This window comes from Clupea harengus, chromosome 14, assembly GCF_900700415.2.
Source record: "Clupea harengus chromosome 14, Ch_v2.0.2, whole genome shotgun sequence".
Classification (NCBI taxonomy): domain Eukaryota; kingdom Metazoa; phylum Chordata; class Actinopteri; order Clupeiformes; family Clupeidae; genus Clupea; species Clupea harengus.
In genome coordinates, this window is record NC_045165.1 from 3411264 (window position 1) to 3435430 (window position 24167).

General features: G+C 45.8%; 3 protein-coding genes across 3 annotated transcripts; 2 read left to right on the top strand and 1 right to left on the bottom strand.

Annotated features, from left to right (window-relative positions):
* Nucleotides 1-848: 848 nt before the first annotated feature.
* Nucleotides 849-3197, bottom strand: sv2 (synaptic vesicle glycoprotein 2). Its single transcript, XM_042709727.1, has one exon. The coding sequence runs from the start codon at nt 3101-3103 to the stop codon at nt 1484-1486; it is 1620 nt and encodes a 539-aa protein (XP_042565661.1). The 5' UTR covers nt 3104-3197; the 3' UTR covers nt 849-1483.
* Nucleotides 3163-9848, top strand: tfb2m (transcription factor B2, mitochondrial). The gene is made up of 9 exons (XM_031580175.2): nt 3163-3319; nt 4106-4563; nt 4681-4772; nt 5080-5233; nt 5553-5701; nt 6062-6151; nt 6874-6936; nt 7820-7968; nt 8968-9848. The coding sequence occupies exons 2-9, from the start codon at nt 4128-4130 to the stop codon at nt 9155-9157; spliced, it is 1323 nt and encodes a 440-aa protein (XP_031436035.1). The 5' UTR covers nt 3163-3319; nt 4106-4127; the 3' UTR covers nt 9158-9848.
* Nucleotides 9849-9959: 111 nt separating this feature from the next.
* Nucleotides 9960-24131, top strand: pomt2 (protein-O-mannosyltransferase 2). The gene is made up of 21 exons (XM_031580174.2): nt 9960-10728; nt 10820-10904; nt 11026-11130; nt 11448-11556; nt 11677-11785; nt 12341-12500; nt 13103-13209; nt 13591-13673; nt 15642-15751; nt 19352-19424; nt 19533-19593; nt 19836-19914; nt 20387-20538; nt 20958-21049; nt 21279-21355; nt 21538-21609; nt 21717-21776; nt 22130-22235; nt 22497-22637; nt 23468-23579; nt 23786-24131. The coding sequence occupies exons 1-21, from the start codon at nt 10445-10447 to the stop codon at nt 23889-23891; spliced, it is 2283 nt and encodes a 760-aa protein (XP_031436034.1). The 5' UTR covers nt 9960-10444; the 3' UTR covers nt 23892-24131.
* Nucleotides 24132-24167: the final 36 nt, after the last annotated feature.

The window sequence follows — 24167 nt, forward strand, 5'->3', positions numbered from 1 at the left end:
GGGGAAGACACAAGTGTTTATCTGTCCTTCACATGACCATATGCTATCAAAATGAATTTGAGGACGGTCCCAAAACCAGTTGCCTATAAAACCATACCTCAAAATATGTCAAATTGTAGCATAGTGTTACTTTAAAAAGCAGGCAAAGACTTTCAACACAGTCCTCCCATGGCATGGGTACATTGTTATTGAAACTTGGTGTGTAGATTAGGGAAATTAAACCAAATTAATCGAGATATATGATTCAGATATCCGCATTTTTTTCAATGGGATCCAGGAATAGTTAGCATTACTATTCATCATGTCTTATGGACATGACACCGTGAAGAGATGCAGTCCGTCTAGCCAACATAAATGATTGTTAGAATGATGAGTGTATTTGTGTAGAGTTTTTGGAGAGAGTTTGGTAATCGCACTGGCCAAAGACAACACAACACAAAATAAGCCTAACATCTAAATCAGCTTGAGCCAAAAAGGTAGTGCTCAGGTCTCCATTGCTGAATGATGTAAACAGCTGCCTTTGTGTGTGTGTGTGTGTGTGTGTGTGTGTGTGTGTGTGTGTGTGTGTGAGGGAGGGAATGACAAAGAAAATGTGTATAGAGTTGTGCCTATCTTCAGTTTTTCTGGCATAATTCTGAACATGTAAAAGTTCCTGATCAAGGGATGTTGTCATCTACTTTGAGATGTTTACATCATGATTGCTAGCACTTACATACATATTATATATAATTATTAATATTAAGTAGTTAACATATTAGGCTAATATTTCTGGAGATATTAATATCAATGCAACACACGTGGCAAACATTCTTCACAGGAATGTGGAGATGCAGATCTCTGTAGTCAAATTTGCTTCAGAAATAATTTAATATTTGATTCGTTGGCACAAAAGTAGCATACATCCATATTACTTAAGCATATTAATATACTTCACATTTAAATTAAGCCACTCATTTAGTGTCATTTACTACTCAGGAATGTTTTTACATAATTTTGATATATTTTCAATGTACATGTGTGATTGTATTTTGAATTTCTTGGAATGGAAATGGAAATAATTCAGTTAACAACATAATGTCATCTTCTGTCACAGCTGTTTGAGCATCTTGGACTTTAACTTTTAAGGAGTTGTGCAGTTCTATGTATTTTTTGGCCTTAAACCATTTGTGAATGTTCAGTATATATATCATTCTTAATGTAAAAAAACATCAAAAAATATTGGTCATATATATATATAAAGCCAGTAATATTTACAACAAAATTGATAAACAAAAACACTCTTTGGAAAATTGCACTTATGCATTAGTACGAAGGCCAGAGGACCAACAGCATTTCTACTCAGCATTTCTACTGCGCGTCTACGGTTCTTGGCAACACTGCTGGGGTATAGGCAGCAGATAGGCTGGATTCTAGGCTCTCTCTATGTCTCAGGCCATGTCTGCTGGTGGGGTTCTATCTCAGGTGTGTTCAGTTGTTCTGTCCCTCAGGTGAGTTCGGCTTGTTTAGTCTTTGGCAGACGCAAGGCCACCAGTCCACTGGTCAGCAGGAGTAGCGAAACACACAGGATGGGCACTGCACAGTTGGTGTCCACTAGCTGTCCAAAAACTACATTTCCCATGATTGCTCCCACCCTGCCCACACCAGTAAAGAAGCCAAGTGCGGACGACCGTAACTGCGTGGGGTAAAGTTCAGTGCCGATGACATCCAGAGCGTTCCAGGCAATGACTGACACACCGCTGAACACACAGCACATGATCAGGCTCTGAGTTTTAGTGGTCACCTCCCAGATGAAGAACACACTGAGGCTTGACACCAGCAGACTGATGGAGAGCAAAACCTTCCCCCCAATCCTGTCCATCATCAAGATGGTGAAGATGTTGCCAGGCAGGCTGGCGAGTGCAGTGAGGAAGCCCTCCATGTACACGGCAGTTTTGACTGGGTAGCAGTCCTCGTTGCTATCGCTGCGGGAGCGGGACACGTTGGCACATGGGGATCCTCCATCTTCGGTTCTCTTAAACAGTTCAGGGAACCACATCCACAACCCATAGTACCCAAAGGAGATGCAGTAGAATATGATTGTAAGCGCTGTGCTCCTCGATGCCAGGGTTCCATTGAAAATTTGTCGTATGGGGTCTGTTACCCTTCTGAAGAACCCGGCCAGTCTGGGAGATTTCACCTCTCTGCTGACTGGTGAAGCAGTTTCCTTCTTGTCTTCCAGGCTGTGAAGTAAACCAGCCATTGGGAATGGCTTCATGCTGCCTCTGTGATTCAGGACAAACATCTTTCTAAACACTCTTAAGGCTTCTATGTGCTGCCCAGTCTCAATGAGGAACTTGGGGCTCTCTGGCATGGCGAGTTTGAACACTAGTGCCGATGACAGACTTGGAATGGCGCAGAGGACCATGAACAGCCTCCAGCTCTGGAAGTCCAGGCTTCCCAGCTGAAACCTGAGCGACGTGCTCGGTATGACCAACCAAGCCAATCCTGCTGCTAGGATGTTTCCTGCCATCCAGAAGGTGGCCAAGGCACTGATCATAGCGCCCCTTCTGTACCGCGGCTGAAACTCCGAGAAATAGGAGAAAATGACTGGGATCGATCCACCTACCCCAAAACCACTGATGAACCGCAGCAGCAGAAAAAGCCAAAATCTGGTCGCCAAACTCGCGAGAGCACCAAAAATTCCGTTGACCGTAAGAGAGGTTACAAGGACTTTCTGACGTCCCCTTCTGTCGGCAAGGTAGCCCCACGTATAGCCGCCGATCATCATACCAAGAAAAAGGCTTGCCATGAGTATACCCATGTCCGAGGAGTTCAGCTGAAGATCGCACCGGGCTGTGGGCAGCAGAAATGACACGCAGAGTATTTCCACCGCATCACTGGCGTTTGCCCAACCACATATCACAAGTAGAAGGCCATGAAACAACCCAAACCCCGCTTCTTCAATTGCCTCTGCGTAAGAGAGTTTTACTGAAGTATTGCTGTGAGTTGTATCGCTTTCCCTTCTTTCAAACACAACATCCTCTTCGTCTGAGTCGAGCTTAGATGCGTCATTATTTCTGGTAAGCAGCGGCTGCCAAACTATATCTGCATGTGCATCTCCCATAATTTTGCTGAGACATGGAATATGTCTATGTTGTATGAAGTCAAGACCACAATCAGGAACCAGAGTGTTTTGTCGCTTAGTGATGACGTAAAGGTTTGGGACCCGTGACAAAAACGATTGCGAAAAGAGGACTACCACCACGCTTGGTCAATGTCACTGACAGCCTCGGGGAATGATGCCGTCGATTAAGTTTCCTGGCTCCTAAAACCCTTTACAGTAAGTTATTTGCACTACATCTCGTAAATTAATTATAATTGTAGTTGGTAGTCAACGTCATACTTCATGCCGGTCGTTTGGTCACTGTTGCCAACGAGCTGGCCAGTTAGCTAACAACCTTCAGTTAGCTTGTTAGCTTACGCTTAGCTAACGTTAGAGGCTCTACTGCGAAGTGTCTGCGAACGCCTGCTAGCATAGCTGGAAAGCGTTGTTTTCTAAATCTCTTCTGTGTGGACTGGGATGATTTACATGAAAAAACGTAACAACATAGTCAGGAAGTGAAGTGTGAATCAATTTTGCAACCTACATCTGGCAAAGATGTCAGGGTCTGAAAAACTTGTGTGAAGTATCGATAACGTTATATCACTGCATACACGTGAGTTTTGACTACAGGACAAATGTAAACATGACCTTGCCGACTGGAAGTGGGCTGATGATGTTACATGGTACTTACTCTTAAAACTAACTATTTTGAATTTCATATACACGGTAAACGCCATTCTGTGCTAGATAGAACGTTAAAGCCAGCATCCTCTGCCCAGTTCGCTGATGTTGGCAACAACATGAGCACTGCAAAATGGGATGTCTTCACAGATGGCGGCGCCCATACAGCTTTCGTATAGATCTAAAACTAGCACCAAAACATCTTTCATGTCTCACTTTAATTATACAGTAAATATAATTTGAGTAATATTATATATTAAATGTTTTGGGTGATCAGTATAGTAACCGGCTGTGGTTTCTGTAGCAGCCATACATTAACGTCAGTTCTGATCCCCTTTGCAGGTGGGCACACGGTTAATCGGAAATGGCCTCTTGTGGTGGATGCAGGATTTTCGTCCTGACGGTAAAGGGACTGTGTGGACCCGCATGGTGCAGGCCCGCGGTGGCGCAGTATGCGTGCCAAACAAGGACAATCGTTACCTCCACAAGGACCGACTCGCTGGAGCCGTTCTCCTCGGCCCAGCGGAAGACCCCGAGCACGCTGGGGAAAGGCGAGCTCATCTCGCCGTCCTCGGGGCTTGCACAGAGGAACCTCTCCGCCGTGGCCGTGTCTCTGAAACCGCATTACCGACCGCACGACTTCCTGGACCTGGGCGACGTGAGGGAGAACACACGCAAAGCTAAGGGGTGTAAAACGATGAGACGGTTCATCGTGGAGCCAGCACTCGCTAGACTGGTGACCGACCACTTGTCAAGCGACATAGAGGATGGAAAGGCTATCATATTTGAGTGTAATCCAGGTAAGTGTCTGCATCACTCCCATATCTCTCATACAAAGCCAATGCCTATGGTTGGCTGTGTAGTGTGTGTGTGTGTGTGTGTGGTGCTGAAACTGACTCTCCTATACCGCATCTCAGGTCCTGGTGTGCTGACACGGTGTCTGTTAAACCGTGGAGCGCAGAGGGTGGTCGCCCTGGAGAGTGACAAGGCCTTCCTACCCGATCTGCATGTAAATACACACACCCCACTTGCTTCTCTGAATCTATTATGTGTGCTCAGAGGTTCTAATTCAGTGAATGTATATGTTACTTCTTCTCTATTGCTGTTCTACTCTGCTAGCTGTTCCTTGACAGATAATTTCGTGATCCTTACTAATTGCCTGTGATATTGAGTGCTCAGATTTCAGTCTCATGGAAGTGCCTAAATTAATGAAATATTCTTTAACTTTAATGACACAGATTCCAATACTAAGTGAAACTGCTGTGAGTTGAAGTTGAAATGGCTGAGATGTAATGTGGCACTTGCTGGATTTAAAGGAGCTGGAGAACAGACTGGACGGCCAGCTGGAGGTGGTGCACTGCGACTTCTTCAAGCTGGACCCCATCGGCCAGGGCACCATGAGGCCTCCCGCCATGTACACGGAGAAGCTCTTCACTGACCTGGGCATCTCGGAGGTGCCCTGGACTGCAGGTGAGCTGCTTATTCTCATCGGTCCGCACTTCAATTTGAAATCACATTCAGTGTCTGAATAGCTGTAATTCAGTGTACTGTGACAGCATTTCAAATTTAATTTTCCCTTATATGTTTAATATAAGTATAAGAATCTTAATAACGTAAAGAATAAATGTATGCACTTAAAACATATTCAAGTGTATTTAAAAACGACTAGTTAGTTAAACTTGCACACATTAGTGCCTAGGGTTAAAGAAAGATCAGGAGACAGATTAAGAACAACAGATTACTGTCCTGGTTTGAGCACGTGCCCTTTCTTGTGTTCCTCTCCTCGCAGACGTTCCGGTGAAGGTGGTGGGCATGTTCTCCCAGCGGAACGAGAAGAACATGCTGTGGAAGCTGGTGTACGCTCTGTGCGAGAGGCTCTCCGTGTACCGCTACGGCCGCGTCGAGCTCCTCATGTTCATGAGCGAGAAGGAGTATACGGTGAGCTGAGACGTTGCGTGTTAAAAATGGTCACCGTCGGTTGGGGTTTGGGGTTGATCATAACCACACAGCTAGCCGAGGCCGATGTGTTAGTGTAATCTTAATCAAATAAACTGTTTGTCTCACAGACATTTACATTACATTTAGTCATTTAGCAGACGCTTTTATCCAAAGCGACTTACATATGTGCGACTTACAATGTATACACATTTTACATTCACACTGATGGCACACTGCACATCAGGAGCAATTAGGGGTTCAGTGTCTTGCTCAAGGACGCTTCGACAGGGAATCGAACTAGCAACCTTCTGATTACTAAACGACTTCTCTACCTCCTGTACCACTGTCGCCCCTATACAGAAACTCATTGCCAAGCCTCGGGACAATAAGAACTACCAGGCCCTGACAGTACTGTGGCAGATGACCTGTGACATCCAGCTGCTGCATAAGGTGAGATGGAGTAGCACCGCTGTGTGAGGCTTAGTGAGGCGTAGCACCACTGTGTGAGGGTTAGCACCACTGTGTGAGGCTTAGCACCACTGTGTGAGGGTTAGTGAGGCGTAGCACCACTGTGTGAGGGTTAGCACCACTGTGTGAGGGTTAGCACCGCTGTGTGAGGGGTTAGCACCGCTGTGTGAGGGGTTAGCACCACTGTGTGAGGGTTAGCACCGCTGTGTGAGGGTTAGCACCACTGTGTGAGGGTTAGCACCGCTGTGTGAGGGGTTAGCACCGCTGTGTGAGGGGTTAGCACCGCTGTGTGAGGGTTAGCACCACTGTGTGAGGGTTAGCACCACTGTGTGAGGGGTAGCTGTGTGTGTGAGGGGTTAGCACCACTGTGTGAGGGTTAGCACCGCTGGGTTAGCACCACTGTGTGAGGGTTAGCACCGCTGGATTAGCACCACTGTGTGAGGGTTAGCTGAATGGGGGGCTGTTTGGGGTATAACTAGAGAGGAGGATGGAGGCCACATCAAAGGCCATCCAAGTGAACCATTTACTTCCTGAATATTTTGACTTGCCACTTGATGGACTTAGAATGGTCTCGCGGTTCACGAGTGTTCAGATTTCGCCACGGGTTCAGGTTGTGTGTGTTTTTTGTTTAGATTTGTTGATTTAATTGTTTAATTTGAGGTGTCTAATATCACGTTTTTCTATATCTGATATGGAACCTTCAGGAACCCTGGGCCTCGTTTGTGACGACCTCCAAGCACGGGGGATTGGCCATCCCAAGGAGCACGGTATGTTTCTATTCTATTAACACACACACACACACACACACACACACAACAAGCACGGGGGATAGGCCATCCCAAGAAGCAAGGTATGTTTCTATTCTATTCTATTAACACACACACAAGAAGCACGGTATGTTTCTATTCTATTCTATTAACACACACACAAGAAGCACGGTATGTTTCTATTCTATTCTATTAACACACACACACACACAAGCACGGGGGATTGGCCATCCCAAGAAGCACGGTATGTTTCTATTCTATTCTATTAACACACACACACAAGAAGCACTGTATGTTTCTATTACTATTTATATTTTATTCTATTCTATTAACACACACACAAGAAGCACTGTATGTTTCTTTTACTATTTATATTTTATTCTATTCTATTAACACACACACAATAAGCACTGTATGTTTCTTTTACTATTTCTATTTTATTCTATTCTATTAACACACACACAACAAGCACTGTACGTTTCTATTCAAACACACACACATGTTTGCCAGATATCCTGTGAATTTCAAACACATGTTTGTCAGATATCCTGTGAATGAGTGCATAGGATCAGCCTCATCTCAAAGGGTTTCTCGCAGATAGATTGTGTTTGAATGAGTGGTTTCTCAAAGGGTGTCTGTTCATGTCCTGTTTGTGTTGAAGCTGCCCAATGACCACCTGGTGTTTGAATGAGTGGTTTCTCAAAGGGTGTCTGTTCATGTCCTGTTTGTGTTGAAGCTGAGTGGTTTCTCAAAGGGTGTCTGTTCATGTCCTGTTTGTGTTGAAGCTGAGTGGTTTCTCAAAGGGTGTCTGTTCATGTCCTGTTTGTGTTGAAGCTGAGTGGTTTCTCAAAGGGTGTCTGTTCATGTCCTGTTTGTGTTGAAGCTGCCCAATGACCACCTGTGCCTGGTGCGGATGACCCCTCGAGAGGACTTCTTCACCTCGAACCTCACGCCTCATAACGGTGGCACCATGGTCATGATGGTGAAACAGTGTCTGGCCAAGAGGAAGGCCAGCCTGGTGGCGAGACTCGAGTGAGTGTACACACACACACACACACACACACACACACACATCTGTCCAGAGTCCGCCCTTTTGCTCTTCCCTCTCTCCCTCTCTTCACCGGGCCGGCCTCAAGCAGATGGGCCCCCCCTTATGTGCTGCGGTTTTGCTTAAGGTTTCTTCCTGATTAACAGGGAGGTTTTTTTTTTCTTGCCCCTGTCGCCATTGCGCTCGCTCTAAGGGGGTTCAGGCCCTGGGCTCTGTAATGCGCCTTGAGACAATTTGATTGTTTTGGCGCTATATAAATATTGAATTGAATTGAATTGTTTCCTCTGGAATATAGAAAGCATTGAAAAGAAAGTAAAGTTGAAAGGAGGGTCTGCACACTAGTTTGTGATTTAGACGTCAGAGAACTACGAAGTATACCTTTTTTTGTCTTTTCGGTTCGAAAAGAATCATAAGGTGTGGCCCCCTGTTTATTACAGATAGTAACGTTGAGTAACGTTGAGTAACGTTATACTGCATATTTTTCTGTTTAAGTACATTGAGAGCAACTAAACCCAGAACAAATTCCTTGTATGTGAAAATGTACAGTACCAGTCAAAAGTTTGGACACACCTTCTCATTTTTGGAGAAGATTTTTCTTTGATTTTATTATTTTATACATGGTAGATACAACATTTTTTTGTTTAGTACATCATTCCATATGTGTTCTTTCATAGTTTAAATGTCTTCAGTATAAATCTACAATGTAGAAAATAATAAAAGTACAGAAAACACTTCTCAAAAAAATGAAAGGTGTGTCCAAACTTTTGACTGGTACTGTACATGACCAATAAACATGATTCTGATTCTGAGTAGGAAGCCATGTATCACTGTAAATTGGTTTAGGAAAGAGTTGGGGTCATGTGGTGACGGTGACGTGACGTATCTGTCTGTGTTTCTCTCCCAGGTCGTGGAGCCCAGGCAGCGGGGCTAAGTGTCTTGTGGTGACGGTGACAGTGACGTATCTGTCTGTGTTTCTCTCCCAGGTCGTGGAGCCCAGGCAGCGGGGCCAAGCTGCTGGGTCAGATGGGCCTGTTTGCGGACGTGCTGACGGGCCAGGTGTACCCCGACGAGTACAAGCAGCTGTTCGAGCTGATGGAGGAGTCCCAGGAGTTCCACCAGAGCTGGCTCTACAAGGAGATCCTGGAGAACACTCAGAACACGGGCAACAACTGAAGCCTCGAGATCCCCGGAGAACACCAAGGACATTGGGGTTCCTTCTGAACTCTACTCAAGTGTTACGGTTACCGAGTGAAGAACCCCGGACTGTGGTGGAAACACTTCCTGTGAACTTGTGTGTCTGTGACCATTTCCATCCTTCCTCCTCGTCGGCCAATTGTAAACACGCAACATATTTCTCACTATGTGATACTCACTTCAGTTGGCACATCATTGGATATCTATTTTGTTTTGTCTGGAAGATTATGGCTAAAGAAATAAAAAATGTCTGACTTTATAATTCATTCAAACAGGCTCGATGTATACATATGTTGTATATCTGTGGCTGTTGTCAACCTAAAGCTCTTAGAAAACTTTACCATGTTTTGAAGTTGAAGAAAAGATGGCTTTAATTATTTTTGCTCTCAGCAAAGGAATGTTCAACAAATAACAGTACATATTGCAAACAAGTTAATACTTAATTTAAAGATTTATTAAATCATACATCAGATGAATCTAAATCATCATTATACATGTGAATTTATACATATGAATTAATTTACAGGAGCGAGCAATCCACCCTATTTAATACAATGTACCCAGTTGTGGGTGCTAAGTATGTTACTGCATATGATGAAGCTATAGTTCTTCCTTATCTTCAGTAATTGTGTGTCTGGAACGTTTTGCAATAAAAATGGTTTGTACTAAATAATGGCTTGCATGTATCTCATCCAAACTATGTGTCTGGTTGGTTCTATATCAACTGTTATATGCTGCATCTCGGGTCCTGGTTAAACAATAAAGATAATTTATTTTAATGATGCTGCAAGCGATCTGAGGTTGAAGGAGACGGGCTCTGCGAACTCCAGACGGCTAGGTGGCAGTACTTCCCCTTGACATGCGTCGTGATACAGTCCAGAAGGAAAGCAAGACGAGCCGTATCAATAACAAACGGTACACGTTTACAGATTGTAGTTGATAAGACAACGTTATTCTTTTTTCTTGCGTGAAGCAAAAACTAAGAATAACAGTCGTGTTAATGGAAATAGTATTTTCTGGTCTATGAAGTGGAAAGGGGAGAGAGGGGTTGCCCCCTGGCAAGGACTAACGTGAAATCAGATGCATGCAACATGCACGAAGTCGGACTTGAATCAACCTTTGGTCGTCTCAGACGGGGTATCACCTCCTAACACAGACCCTTAAACGAGATAGCATTAGCTTAGCCACCCGGCGACTTCAGGGTGTTTGACGTAAACCGTTATTCTGATGTTGACATATACGTGACATTTATTCTTAAACCTGCCAATGGAGAACAGAACATGTGAAGCACAACGCAGCCAAGGACAAGGAGCGTCGGGTGTTCGCAAACGAAAGGCAAGCACCGGGGCTTTGGAGCAAAGCAGTGGCGACAGTAATGGCACCGTGGACGTGTTCGCACGACAGTCCGCAAACGGGACCTCGCAGCAAAGGCTTCAGAGAAGAACGCCGTCTCCAAACGGCGAAGGAAGGAGAAATGCACTACTGATCCTGGTGATCACAATGTCTTTTGCCACACGACTTTATAAGATCTTGGAGCCTCCTCATATATGGTGAGTTGGTGTTTTCCGTGTGTGTGACCTGCATGTGTTAGCTTACTGTGTGCATCCATCCATGTAAACTGGGCTCTTTTTCGACCTCTAGTTGGGATGAAACGCACTTTGGGAAAATGGGGAGCTATTACATCAACAGAACTTTCTTCTTCGATGTCCACCCTCCTCTTGGCAAGGTAAGATGTTCTGATCTGAATGTGACCTGCTCATAGGCTTTTCCACTTCTTCAGCAACGATCATCAACCATGCTTGTTGAATGCCCAGTCCAGTAGATGTTTTCCATGTCTGTTTTTGCAGATGCTGATTGGCTTAGCTGGCTACCTCACCGGTTATGATGGCACCTTCCCTTTCATCAAACCAGGAGACAAATACGAGCATCACAACTACTGGGGCATGAGAGGAGTATGTACAAACTGCACACCTGTTACACACATGACGTCTTTATGTGTCTGTACACTTTGGAAATGTGCTTTTTCTAAATGTCTGGCCAATGACCTGATCTATATCTGACCTGGTCAGTTTATGATAAAGAACAATTGAAATTGAAGGATTGGAACAGTGCAATCTCATCCAGAGTGAAAATATACAGTTCTGTGTGTTTTTGCGTGTATGTGCATACTTGTGCGCGTGTGTGTGCGTGTGTGTGTGCGCGTGTGTGTGCGTGTGTGTGTGTGTCTGTGTGTGTGCGTGCGTGCGTGTGTGTGCGTGCGTGTGTGTAGTTCTGCGCAGCCCTTGGGTCCTGTCTTCCTCCTTTTGCCTTCCTGACGGTTCAGGAACTGTCTGACTCTCCAACAGCTGGCCTCATCGCCTCTGCTCTTCTCATCTTTGGTGAGCTGATGCAGCCCCCCCCCCCCCCCCCCCCCCACACACACACACACACATAAGTGAACACAAGCCATTACCAGGGAGAGCTCTGAATGATTGAGCTTTTCTGCTTCTCCCCTCCAGACACAGGCTTCATCACCCTCTCCCAGTACATCCTGCTGGACCCCATCCTCATGTTCTTCATCATGGCGTCCGTCCTGTGCATGGTGAAGTTCCGCTCACACAGGAGCAGGTGTGTTTCCGGTGCCGCTAGTCAGGTCTGTCTCGTGTCTCGTGTTGGTCAGATCTGTTTCATTAGCTTCAGGTCAGCGGGGGTTTCATGTGTTGTGGGTAGGGCTGAACGATTAATTGAAATTGCGATTTAATCGCGATATGATAAATTGCGATTTTCTAACCGCAACGTTCGCGATTAAAAACGTGGTCTAAAAAAAAAACTATTCTTAAGATGGTACATTTTGAACACAGTGTTTAAAAATGTAAAATGTGGGAAATAACATTTTACACTAAATGTATCTAATATTGTGTTGGTCATATTTAAATAATTCATTACGATTTGTTGGGAAAAAAATTAGGATAAAATAAAAAAAATCGCATATTAAAATCGCAATCGCAATATTGGGGGGAAAAAAATCGCAATTAGATTATTTTCCCAAATCGTTCAGCCCTAGTTGTGGGTTAGGTCCGGTCAGACATGGTCCTGTCCTGTCCGGTCCTGTTCATGCCGTGCTGCAACTGTGGTGTGGTGTAACTTGTCTCTGATGGTGATTTTTCCTTTCTGGTGCTCCAGGCCGTTCAGGTTCTCTTGGTGGTTGTGGCTGCTCCTGACGGGGGTGAACCTGTCCGGTGCGCTGGGAGTGAAGTTCGTGGGGCTTTTCATCATCCTTCTGGCTGGGATTAACACTGCCTGGGACCTGTGGGAACTGCTGGGAGACCTCACACTCTCTCTGGTACACTTCACTCTCTCACTTATACACCTCACTCTCACTTATACACCTCACTCTCTCACACTCTCTCACTCTCACACCTCACTCTCTCACTCTCACTCTCTTACTGATACACCTCACACTCTCACTTATACACCTCACTCTCTCACTCTCTCTCACTTATACACCTCACTCTCTCACTTATACACCTCACTCTCTCTCACTCTCTCACTCTCTTACACTCACTTATACACCTCACACTCTCACTGGTACACCTCACACTCTCTGGTATACCTCACACTCTCACTGCTAAACAGACACTCTCACATCTACACCTCACACTCTCTCTGGTACACAGGTTGGATAGATTTATTTATTCAGTTTCAACTTGACCGGTAACAACATTTGCACATTGTTCCCTGAAGTGTGTCAAAACAGCAATGATGTGATGCTTGACTTCTTTAATTGGAGAAGAGTAGAGGAAGAGAAGCCAAAGTCATTTGGTCATCATCTCTGGGATTGTGTGAAAATAAGGATATATTGATATATTGATTGGACAATCTCCTATTGTTCTTTTCTACCCTCTTGCCATGTATTGATCTCCCTGTAATGTCTCACTGTTGCAGGTGGGCTTTGGGAAGCACTTCCTGGCCAGGGTGTTGGGCTTGATCCTGCTGCCTCTCCTTCTCTACATCGCCATATTTGCTGCCCACTTCATCACCCTGAACAAGAGGTGGGGCTGCTCTGCGCTGTGGATGTTAACCTCTTTTAGCTTATATTAACCTCCTTTAACTTATATAAACCTCCTTTAGCTTATATTAACCTCCTTTAGCTTATGCTAACCTCCTTTAGCTTATATTAACCTCCTTTAGCTTATGCTAACCTCCTTTAGCTTATATTAACCTCCTTTAGCTTATGCTAACCTCCTTTAGCTTATATTAACTTCCTTTGCTTTAGAGTGAAGGGGTTAGATGCAGAGCTGAGGTTGACGTATTTCAATATGTGACGATGACTGTCAGTGGAAGGCTCATTATGATGGTGTTTTTGTTTTGGCGAGATATTTGTTTTGCTTGCCAACTTGGTCCTGCTCTGAACTCCCTCTCTGTCCCTGCAGTGGTCCAGGAGACGGCTTCTTCAGCTCGTCCTTCCAGTCCAGACTGGTGGGAAACAACCTGCACAACGCCTCCATGCCAGAGTGTGAGTGGAGTTAACACACACACCCCGTCCCCCCCTCTCTTCACCTGGGAGTGTGTGTAGAGTTAACACACACCCCGTCCCCCCTCTCTTTACCGGGGAGTTAACACACACACACCCCGTCCCCCCTCTCTTTACCGGGGAGTTAACACACACACACCCCGTCCCCCCTCTCTTTACCTGGGAGTGTGAGTGGAGTTAACACACACCCCGTCCCCCCTCTCTTCACCTGGAAGTGTGAGTGGAGTTAACACACACCCCGTCCCCCCTCTCTTTACCTGGGAGTGTGAGTGGAGTTAACACACACCCCCGTCCCCCCCCTCTTCACCTGGGAGTTAACACACACCCCTGCCCCCCCTCTCTTTACCGGGAAGTGTGTGCTGTGACTGTGCATTATTGGGCCTTGAAGTACACTTAAACAGAATCTGAATTTGTTTAGAGTCCAGGCCTCTGTGGTTAAAGGCAGGATGCCAGGGCTAGGACAGATGAAGGTGTCTGGGGATTTTGTTTTGGTCATTTGTAAAGCTATTTAGCGCAGGGGCCTGACTGGGACATCTGGGAGATTTTGTGTGTGTGCAACTAACTGCAGAACGTACACTCCCTTCAGCTTCAGCTGAGAGCAGGAGTCAGTGAGACAAATGAGCTGACTTAGTTCATGAGGAAAGCAAAACATTGGTTTAAATGCTACAACATGCCTGTGTTCATCATGAAAAGTAACTTGCTACTTCAGTGTTCAGTGATGCCCTGATTGGCTGAGGAGCTTCAGTGTTCAGTGATGCGCTCCTTGGCTGAGGAGCTTCAGTGTTCATTGATGCCCTGATTGGCTGAGGCTACTTCAGTGTTCAGTGATGCGCTGATTGGCTGAGGAGCTTCAGTGTTCAGTGATGCCCTGATTGGCTGATGAGCTTCAGTGTTCAGTGATGCGCTGATTGGCTGAGGAGCTTCAGTGTTCAGTGATGCCCTGATTGGCTGATGAGCTTCAGTGTTCAGTGATGCGCTGATTGGCTGAGGAGCTTCAGTGTTCAGTGATGCCCTGATTGGCTGATGAGCTTCAGTGTTCAGTGATGCGCTGATTGGCTGAGGCTGCTTCAGTGTTCAGTGATGCCCTGATTGGCTGAGGCTACTTCAGTGTTCAGTGATGCGCTGATTGGCTGAGGAGCTTCAGTGTTCAGTGATGCCCTGATTGGCTGATGAGCTTCAGTGTTCAGTGATGCGCTGATTGGCTGAGGAGCTTCAGTGTTCAGTGATGCCCTGATTGGCTGATGAGCTTCAGTGTTCAGTGATGCGCTGATTGGCTGAGGAGCTTCAGTGTTCAGTGATGCCCTGATTGGCTGATGAGCTTCAGTGTTCAGTGATGCGCTGATTGGCTGAGGCTGCTTCAGTGTTCAGTGATGCCCTGATTGGCTGAGGCTACTTCAGTGTTCAGTGATGCCCTGATTGGCTGAGGCTACTTCAGTGTTCAGTGATGCCCTGATTGGCTGAGGAGCTTCAGTGTTCAGTGATGCGCTGCTTGGCTGAGGAGCTTCAGTGATGCCCTGATTGGCTAAGGCTGCTTCAGTGTTCAGTGATGCGCTGCTTGGCTGAGGCTGCTTCAGTGTTCAGTGATGCCCTGATTGGCTGAGGCTACTTCAGTGTTCAGTGATGCCCTGATTGGCTGAGGGGCTTCAGTGTTCAGTGATGCCCTGATTGGCTGAGGCTGCTTCAGTGTTCAGTGATGCCCTGATTGGCTAAGGCTGCTTCAGTGTTCAGTGATGCGCTGCTTGGCTGAGGCTGCTTCAGTGTTCAGTGATGCCCTGATTGGCTGAGGCTACTTCAGTGTTCAGTGATGCCCTGATTGGCTGAGGGCTTCAGTGTTCAGTGATGCCCTGATTGGCTAAGGCTGCTTCAGTGTTCAGTGATGCCCTGATTGGCTGAGGAGCTTCAGTGTTCAGTGATGCGCTGCTTGGTTGACCCTTGCTCTTCCTCCCCCAGACCTGGCATATGGCTCGAGCATGACGGTGAAGAACCTGCGCATCGCTGGGGGGTACCTGCACTCCCACTGGCACCTCTACCCAGAGGGGGTGGGGGCGCAGCAGCAGCAGGTGGGACACACACACTCACACACTCACACACTCACACACTCACACTCACACACTCATCACTTATCACTCACACACTCACACACTCATCCACCACTGACTCTCACACTCATCACTCTCACACTCATCACACTCATCACTCATCACTCACACACTCACACACTCATCCACCACTGACTCACACACTCATCCACCACTGACTCACACACTCACACACTCATCCACCACTGACTCACACACTCATCACTCACACACTCATCACTCACACACTCACACACTCATCCACCGCTGACTCTCACACTCATCACTCACACACTCACACACTCATCCACCACTGACTCACACACTCACACACTCACACACTCACACACTCATCCACCACTGACTCACACACTCACACACTCATCCACCGCTGACTCTCACACTCATCACTCTCACACTCATCACTCACACACTCACACTCATCACTCTCACACTCATCACTCTCACACTCACACACTCATCACTCTCACACTCATCACTCACACACTCATCACTCACACACTCATCACTCACACACTCACACACTCACACACTCACACACTCATCACTCACACACTCATCACTCACACACTCATCACTCTCACACTCACACACTCATCACTCTCACACTCATCACTCTCACACTCATCACTCACACACTCATCACTCACACACTCATCACTCACACACTCACACACTCACACACTCATCACTCACACACTCATCACTCACACACTCATCACTCTCACACTCATCACTCATCACTCTCACACTCATCCACCGCTGACTCACACACTCATCACTCTCACACTCATCTCTCACACTCATCTCTCACACTCATCACTCTCACACTCATCACTCACACACTCATCACTCACACTCACACACTCATCCACCGCTGACTCTCACACTCATCACTCACACACACACACTCACACACTCACACACTCATCACACTCACACTCATCACTCTCACACTCGTCACTCTCACACTCATCACTCACACACTCATCACTCTCAAACTCATCACACTCACACTCATCACTCACACACTCATCACTCACACACTCACACACTCATCACTCATCACTCACACTCACACACTCACACACTCATCACTCATCACTCACACACTCATCACTCTCACACTCATCACTCACACACTCATCACACTCACACTCATCACTCACACACTCATCACTCTCACACTCATCACTCTCACACTCATCACTCATCACACTCACACTCATCACTCTCACACTCATCACTCTCACACTCATCACACTCACACTCATCACACTCACACTCATCACTCACACACTCATCACTCTCACACTCATCACTCTCACACTCATCACACTCACACTCATCACACTCACACTCATCACTCACACACTCATCACTCTCACACTCACACTCATCACTCACACACTCATCCACCACTGACTCTCACACTCATCACTCTCACACTCATCACTCTCACACTCATCACTCACACACTCATCACTCATCACACTCATCACTCACACACTCACACTCATCACTCACACACTCATCCACCACTGACTCTCACACTCATCACTCTCACACTCATCACTCTCACACTCATCACTCACACACTCATCACTCATCACTCTCACACACTCACACACTCATCACTCTCACACTCATCACTCACACACTCATCACTCTCACACTCATCACTCACACACTCATCACTCATCACTCTCACACACTCACACACTCATCACTCTCACACTCATCACTCACACACTCATCCACCACTGACTCTCACACTCATCACTCTCACACTCATCACTCTCACACTCATCACTCACACACTCATCACTCATCACTCTCACACACTCACACACTCATCACTCTCACACTCATCACTCACACACTCATCCCCCGCTGACTCTCACACTCATCACTCACACACTCATCACTCTCACACTCATCACTCACACACTCATCACTCTCACACTCATCACTCTCACACTCATCACTCATCACTCATCACTCTCACACTCATCACTCACACACTCATCACTCACACACTCATCACTCTCACACTCATCACTCACACACTCATCACTCTCACACTCATCACTCACACACTCATCACTCTCACACTCATCACTCTCACACTCATCACTCACACACTCATCACTCTCACACTCATCACTCACACACTCATCACTCACACACTCATCACTCTCACACTCATCACTCACACACTCATCACTCTCACACTCATCACTCACACACTCATCACTCTCACACTCATCACTCAAACACTCATCACACACACCGCTGACTCTCACACTCATCACTCACACACTCATCACTCACACACTCATCACTCACACACTCATCACTCATCACTCACACACTCATCACTCACACACTCACACACTCATCACTCTCACACTCTCACACTCATCACTCACACACTCATCACTCATCACTCACACACTCACACACTCACACACTCATCACTCACACACTCATCCACTGCTCACTCTCACACTCATCACTCACACACTCATCACTCACACACTCATCACTCACACACTCATCACTCACACACTCATCACTCATCACTCACACACTCATCACTCACACACTCACACACTCATCACTCTCACACTCATCACTCTCACACTCATCACTCACACACTCATCACTCACACACTCATCACTCACACACTCATCACTCATCACTCACACACTCATCACTCACACACTCATCACTCACACACTCACACACTCATCACTCACACACTCATCACTCACACACTCATCACTCATCACTCACACACTCACACACTCATCACTCTCACACTCATCACTCACACACTCATCACTCACACACTCATCACTCACACACTCATCACTCACACACTCACACACTCATCCACCGCTGACTCTCACACTCATCACTCACACACTCATCACTCACACACTCATCACTCATCACACTCATCCACCGCTGACTCACACACACCTCAGTAATAGAGGGGGTTGGACATACCTGCACATGTTGTAAATATATGTGTATACAGACACACACACACACAAACACACACATATATATAATATATAATACTTATTGAATCACTCCTGCACTTTATCTGTAAATAATGCTACTTCTTGCACTTCTGATGTACTTCACACATGCTTCATGTAATCTAACGGCCATTAGATATTATATATTATATATGAGGTATATTGAGAGGTCCAGTGCAGTACAGTGTGGGATGAGGTTGCAAAAACTTTACTTTCAGTGCGCTAATGAGACTACTTTACTTTACTTACTCTCGTTTACTAACGAGAGGAGTTTAATTAGAGGAATTGATGAAAAAGGAGACTGTTTGACAAACACTCTGGCTACATTAGTTCATCACTGACTGAGCTGTTTTACATCTCTCTGTTTAGTAGCCAAGCAGACCAAAGCATCTCTCTGTTTAGTAGCCAAGCAGACCAAAGCACCAACTTTGTAAACATGTCATTCCCACTGTCATTCCCGCACATCACAGTGACCTCACTCATAGCGACTGCCCCACTGTTCTCCTGCAGGTGACTGCCTATCTCCACAAGGACTACAACAACCTGTGGCTGGTGAAGAAACAGGAACAGGAAGTCACGGATGGTGAGATGAAGGGTTTAGGGCTGACGCTGACACATTGGCATATATGATATTGTCACTTGTGCTGGTCTGTTCAGCCAATCACACGCGTCTGCGTTTTTTGCTCTTCAGATCCCAACGGAACCCCTGACCTTGTCCGTCATGGCGACGTCATTCTGCTGGAGCACAAAGAGTAAAGATTTACTTTTTCCATCCCATAATGTTGTGCCCTCTTTGTCCTCACCCATCCCAAATAACATACAAGCAGCTATTTCAGCAGTGTGTTATCAACAAAATAATGTTAATCATGTTAATATTTATATTGTAAATGTATAGAAATATCAGTGTTGTTTTGCTGTAGTGGATTCATTTCTAGCGTATTACTGTTATCAGTCATTTTATATGTAATGTGTTTTATTTTCATGATTTCTTCAGGACCACGAGGAACCTCCACAGCCACCTGCACGAGGCCCCACTTACAAAGAAGCACCTGCAGGTCTCCGGCTATGGCATGGTGAGCAGAGCAGACCCGCTTCTACACAACTCAGAACTCTTAGCACTACTTTCCTCGTGGACATCAACACTGACACACTCAATGCACACTGTAATATCTGTATAATATCTGTATAATATCTGTATAATATCTGTATACACCCCACTCCCTGTGAACATGTTCTCCCTATGTGTATTGTTTTTCTACTGTGATTTGTGTATGTATGTTTGTGAGTTAAGTTAAGTGTATAAGCTACTGGATGACCTAAATTTCCCTCGGGATTAATAAAGTATCTATCATCATCATCATCATCATCATCATCATCATCATGGAATCCAATCCTGTTCTCCTGACAATATGAATCGGATGAGATGTGCACCCCGACACGGAGCTGTAGCAAACTCCCCCCCCCCCCCCCCACTGTATAGTTATTACTTCATCAAAATGTGTTTTTATTTATGTGTTTGTTTGTTTGTTTGTTTGTTTGTTGCAGAATGGCACTGGAGACGTTAATGATCTGTGGGTCATAGAGGTGTGTGGAGGCCGGAAGGGGGACCTGGTTAAAGTGCTGCGCAGCAAAGTTCGCTTCCTGCATCAGTCCACAGGATGCGTCCTCTACTCCTCGGGCAAGACGCTGCCCAAGTGGTGAGGAATGTGGTCTTCTCGCACTGGTGTAGCTTAGCAGCTAGGAGACTAGCGACGCTGAGACGTAGCTCAGAGGGTGAAGTGTGACACTAGCCAAGCCAAGATATGATACGTATCATATCAACATATGATACCATCAATGCTAGACCAGCAACGACTACTATTATCTCTTCCTTGGCTGATTATTTAGTGAAGAAAATATGAGCCTTCACATACAGTAACTCTTAACTAGATGGAATTGCAGGAAAGCTGTAATTGTGAACGTCAAATGCAATTGTAAGTATTAGCCAGGTAGGCACATAAACATTAGTTATAAGTCTCTTACTAGCATGTTTTGATTTCATGTAAAAGCGTACACTGTCTTGCAGTGCAGTGTCATTCTGCAGACTCTCCGTCTGAAGTCGTGTGTGTTTCTTCAGGGGCTGGGAACAGGTGGAGGTCTCCTGTAGTCCCTACCTCAAGGACACACCCAGCTCCCAGTGGAACATTGAGGACCATATCAACCCTAAATGTAGGCCTTTTTTACCTTAATACCTGAATTTAGACCATATTTAACCATTCAACTGCCACCAGAACCTGTGTGTAAAACTCCCATTTTTTATCACTTATTATTTTATTATTATTGTCTTACTTATCTAAGAGAACTTCTACTGTGTCTGGGTGTGTGTCTGTGTGTGTGCGCGCGCGTGTGTTTTTGCGTGTGCGTGTGCGTGTGTGTGTGCGTGTGTGTGTGTGTGCAGTACCCAACATCAGTCTCTCTGTGCTGAAGCCCTCTTTCCTGGAGGTTCTTCTGGAGTCCCACATCGTCATGATCAGGGTATGATTGACACTCTCAGCATTGCTCCGCCCACACACTGCTCTCAGTTCAGTCTTTTCCCAGCTTGATTTGCGTTTAGTAAGCGAGTGTCTGGTTCTGCCTAAGGTCTCAATGTGTGCAAGGTAACGTTTGTGTTAGCGTTAGCATTAGCATTAGCTGTATCTCTGTTCCTCCTTCTCCAGGGGAATAGCGGCCTGAAGCCCAAAGACAATGAGATGAACTCTAAACCCTGGCACTGGCCCATCAACTATCAGGTGTGTGTGTGGCTGTCTTGAGGTGTTTCGTGTGAACACAAATGATTTGTTTTTTAGAATAATGACCACTACGTACCCTCTGTGATCAACTGTATTCCTTCACTCAGGGCTTGAGGTTTTCAGGAGTGAATGAGACCGACTACCGTGTCTACCTGCTGGGGAACCCTGTAAGTAAAACACATTTCCTTGATGATGTCTGCCAGATTGAGTTGATGTTTTTGATGATTTTATGATCCATTAACTCGTGTCATCAAATAGATTTGTGCCTGAACTGGGGTGTCTCCACTGTATGGGTGTGAGTAAAGGCAGAGCTCCATCCCAGAGTCACAGCACCTGAAATGTCTCTGTATAATAATAAAATAAAATAAAAATAAAATATTTATTTTATTGTATTATTATAGTTAGTTTCTAATATTTTGGCACTCTGAGATTCTTCTGAATGAAGAATGCGTTACAAATAAAATGAATTATTATTATTATAATTTTATAAAGGTCAGTCAAGGTCATTATCTTCCTACAGGTGATCTGGTGGCTCAACCTGCTCTGTCTGGGGCTCTATGTAGTCATGGTGTCTATTGCTGCAGCTTCACTTCAAAGAGGATTCAACCTGGATGCTAAAAGAAGAGGTTGGTTCAGTCTGCTTGACTGTCAGTCTAATTACTTTATCTACTAATCTATATACCAGTGAGTAAAATATGGCTAGTTTCTCAGATCGTCAGTACAGTAACACGGTGCATGTGTAAATGTTATAGGGGCCATAAAAAATTGAGTCAGTAACAGGCCTCTGTTTGAACTCTTAGGGCGTTGTGTCATTCGTCCTCTCATATTGCCAGTTCTCTCTCTTTGTGCTGACTGACCTCTGACCTTTGACCTGTTGTGTTCACCAGGGCACTGCAGTGTGCTGATGGGGGGAGGAGGGATGCTGTTCCTGGGCTGGCTACTCCACTACCTGCCCTTCTACACCATGGGCCGCATCCTCTACTACCACCACTACTTCCCTGCCATGCTCTTCAATAGCATGCTAACAGGTTAGCTGAACTACTACTACTTTCCTGCCATGCTCTTCAATAGCATGCTAACAGGTTAGCTGAACTACTACTACTTCCCTGCCATGCTCTTCAATAGCATGCTAACAGGTTAGCTGAGCTACTACTACTTCCCTGCCATGCTCTTCAATAGCATGCTAACAGGTTAGCTGAACTACTACTACTTCCCTGCCATGCTCTTCAATAGCATGCTAACAGGTTAGCTGATCTACCACTACTTCCCTGCCATGCTCTTCAATAGCATGCTAACAGGTTAGCTGATCTACTACAAGCACCGCTTCTTTCCTTCCATGCTCTTCAGTAGCAGCAAAAGAGCAACAAAAGAGCAAATGCGAGCTACCAAGGCTCGCCAAAAGTAAAAGAAAAAAAAAAAAAAGAAAAAGAAAAAGAAACCTACAGTGTTGATGCAACAAAACTCCTCTCACAAAAACAGCACACATCTACGACAGGCATCCCAAAACAGGCATCCGCCAGGAGAGGATGAACAACTGTGCTTATAAATCACAGGTACACCTGTGCGCCGGCACACCTAATGAAATGACCTAATGATTGCCTGCAGAGGAACACGCAAAGGCAAGAACAGCCTCTGCCTTGGGGGAAAGGGGCAAAGACAAGAACAGCCTCGGCCTTGAGGGAAAGGGGCAAAGCACAGAGGGCTGTGACATGTACAATCCCATTACGCAAGATGAATTCCTTAGCTATGAGGGAAAAAAAGTTTTACCATACTTCAGTTTAAGTTTAACATTGCTTCAGTACTTTGGTATTGAATGGTTGAATGTTATTGGTATTGATTGGTTGAATGTTCTTCTCAGGTATTACATTGGACACGCTGCTGCAGAACACAGACCTGCTGTTCAGACCAGCGTCTGCTCAGTATCTCCTGAGGGGAGGGCAGGGCCTGCTCCTGGCTGCCATTCTGTACAGGTGAGGGATTCAGTCCTGTCTCTTTGAACAGGTGGACTCTTTATTACACCTGTACAGCCACACTTCTGATATTTTTCACCACAAAAGTAGGTACTTTATCCTTATTACAGCAGATTCACCCAAAGAGTGTGTTTCTGTGTGTGTATGTGTGTATGTGTGTATGTGTGTGTGTGTGTGTGTGTGTGTGTGTGCTTTGTCTCTCTCAGCTTCTACCTGTTCCACCCCCTCTCCTACGGAATGCGGGGCCCTCTGGCTCACGACCCCGCCAGCCCCATGGCCAAGCTCAGGTGGATGGACTCCTGGGAGTTCTGACTCCATTACAGAGAGAGACAGAGAGTTTTCACAGCTAGACCAGGGACTGCCACCCGTCAGAGAGAGAGGGACAGAGAGCTTTCACAGCTAGACCAGGGACTGCCACCCGTCAGAGAGAGAGGGACAGAGAGCTTTCACAGCTAGACCAGGGACTGCCACCCGTCAGAGAGAGATAGTCGCTTGCCAGAGAGTTTTCCTGCCTGGACTGGAGGTGGTCACTGGTTAGATAGAGAAGGAGAGGGAAAGGGAGGAAGAGATCGTTTATCTACCTGGACC

Excerpts from the sequence above, each read along its gene's own strand:
- sv2 (XM_042709727.1), bottom strand. The coding sequence starts at position 3,103 with ATGGGAGATGCACATGCAGATATAGTTTGGCAGCCGCTGCTTACCAGA.
- tfb2m (XM_031580175.2), top strand. The coding sequence starts at position 4,128 with ATGGCCTCTTGTGGTGGATGCAGGATTTTCGTCCTGACGGTAAAGGGA. Across the intron at positions 4,773-5,079 it reads CCTTCCTACCCGATCTGCAT|GAGCTGGAGAACAGACTGGA; the intron begins GTAAATACACAC and ends CTGGATTTAAAG. Across the intron at positions 6,152-6,873 it reads ACATCCAGCTGCTGCATAAG|GAACCCTGGGCCTCGTTTGT; the intron begins GTGAGATGGAGT and ends TGGAACCTTCAG.
- pomt2 (XM_031580174.2), top strand. The coding sequence starts at position 10,445 with ATGGAGAACAGAACATGTGAAGCACAACGCAGCCAAGGACAAGGAGCG. Across the intron at positions 13,674-15,641 it reads CAACGCCTCCATGCCAGAGT|ACCTGGCATATGGCTCGAGC; the intron begins GTGAGTGGAGTT and ends TTCCTCCCCCAG. Across the intron at positions 20,539-20,957 it reads GGCAAGACGCTGCCCAAGTG|GGGCTGGGAACAGGTGGAGG; the intron begins GTGAGGAATGTG and ends GTGTTTCTTCAG.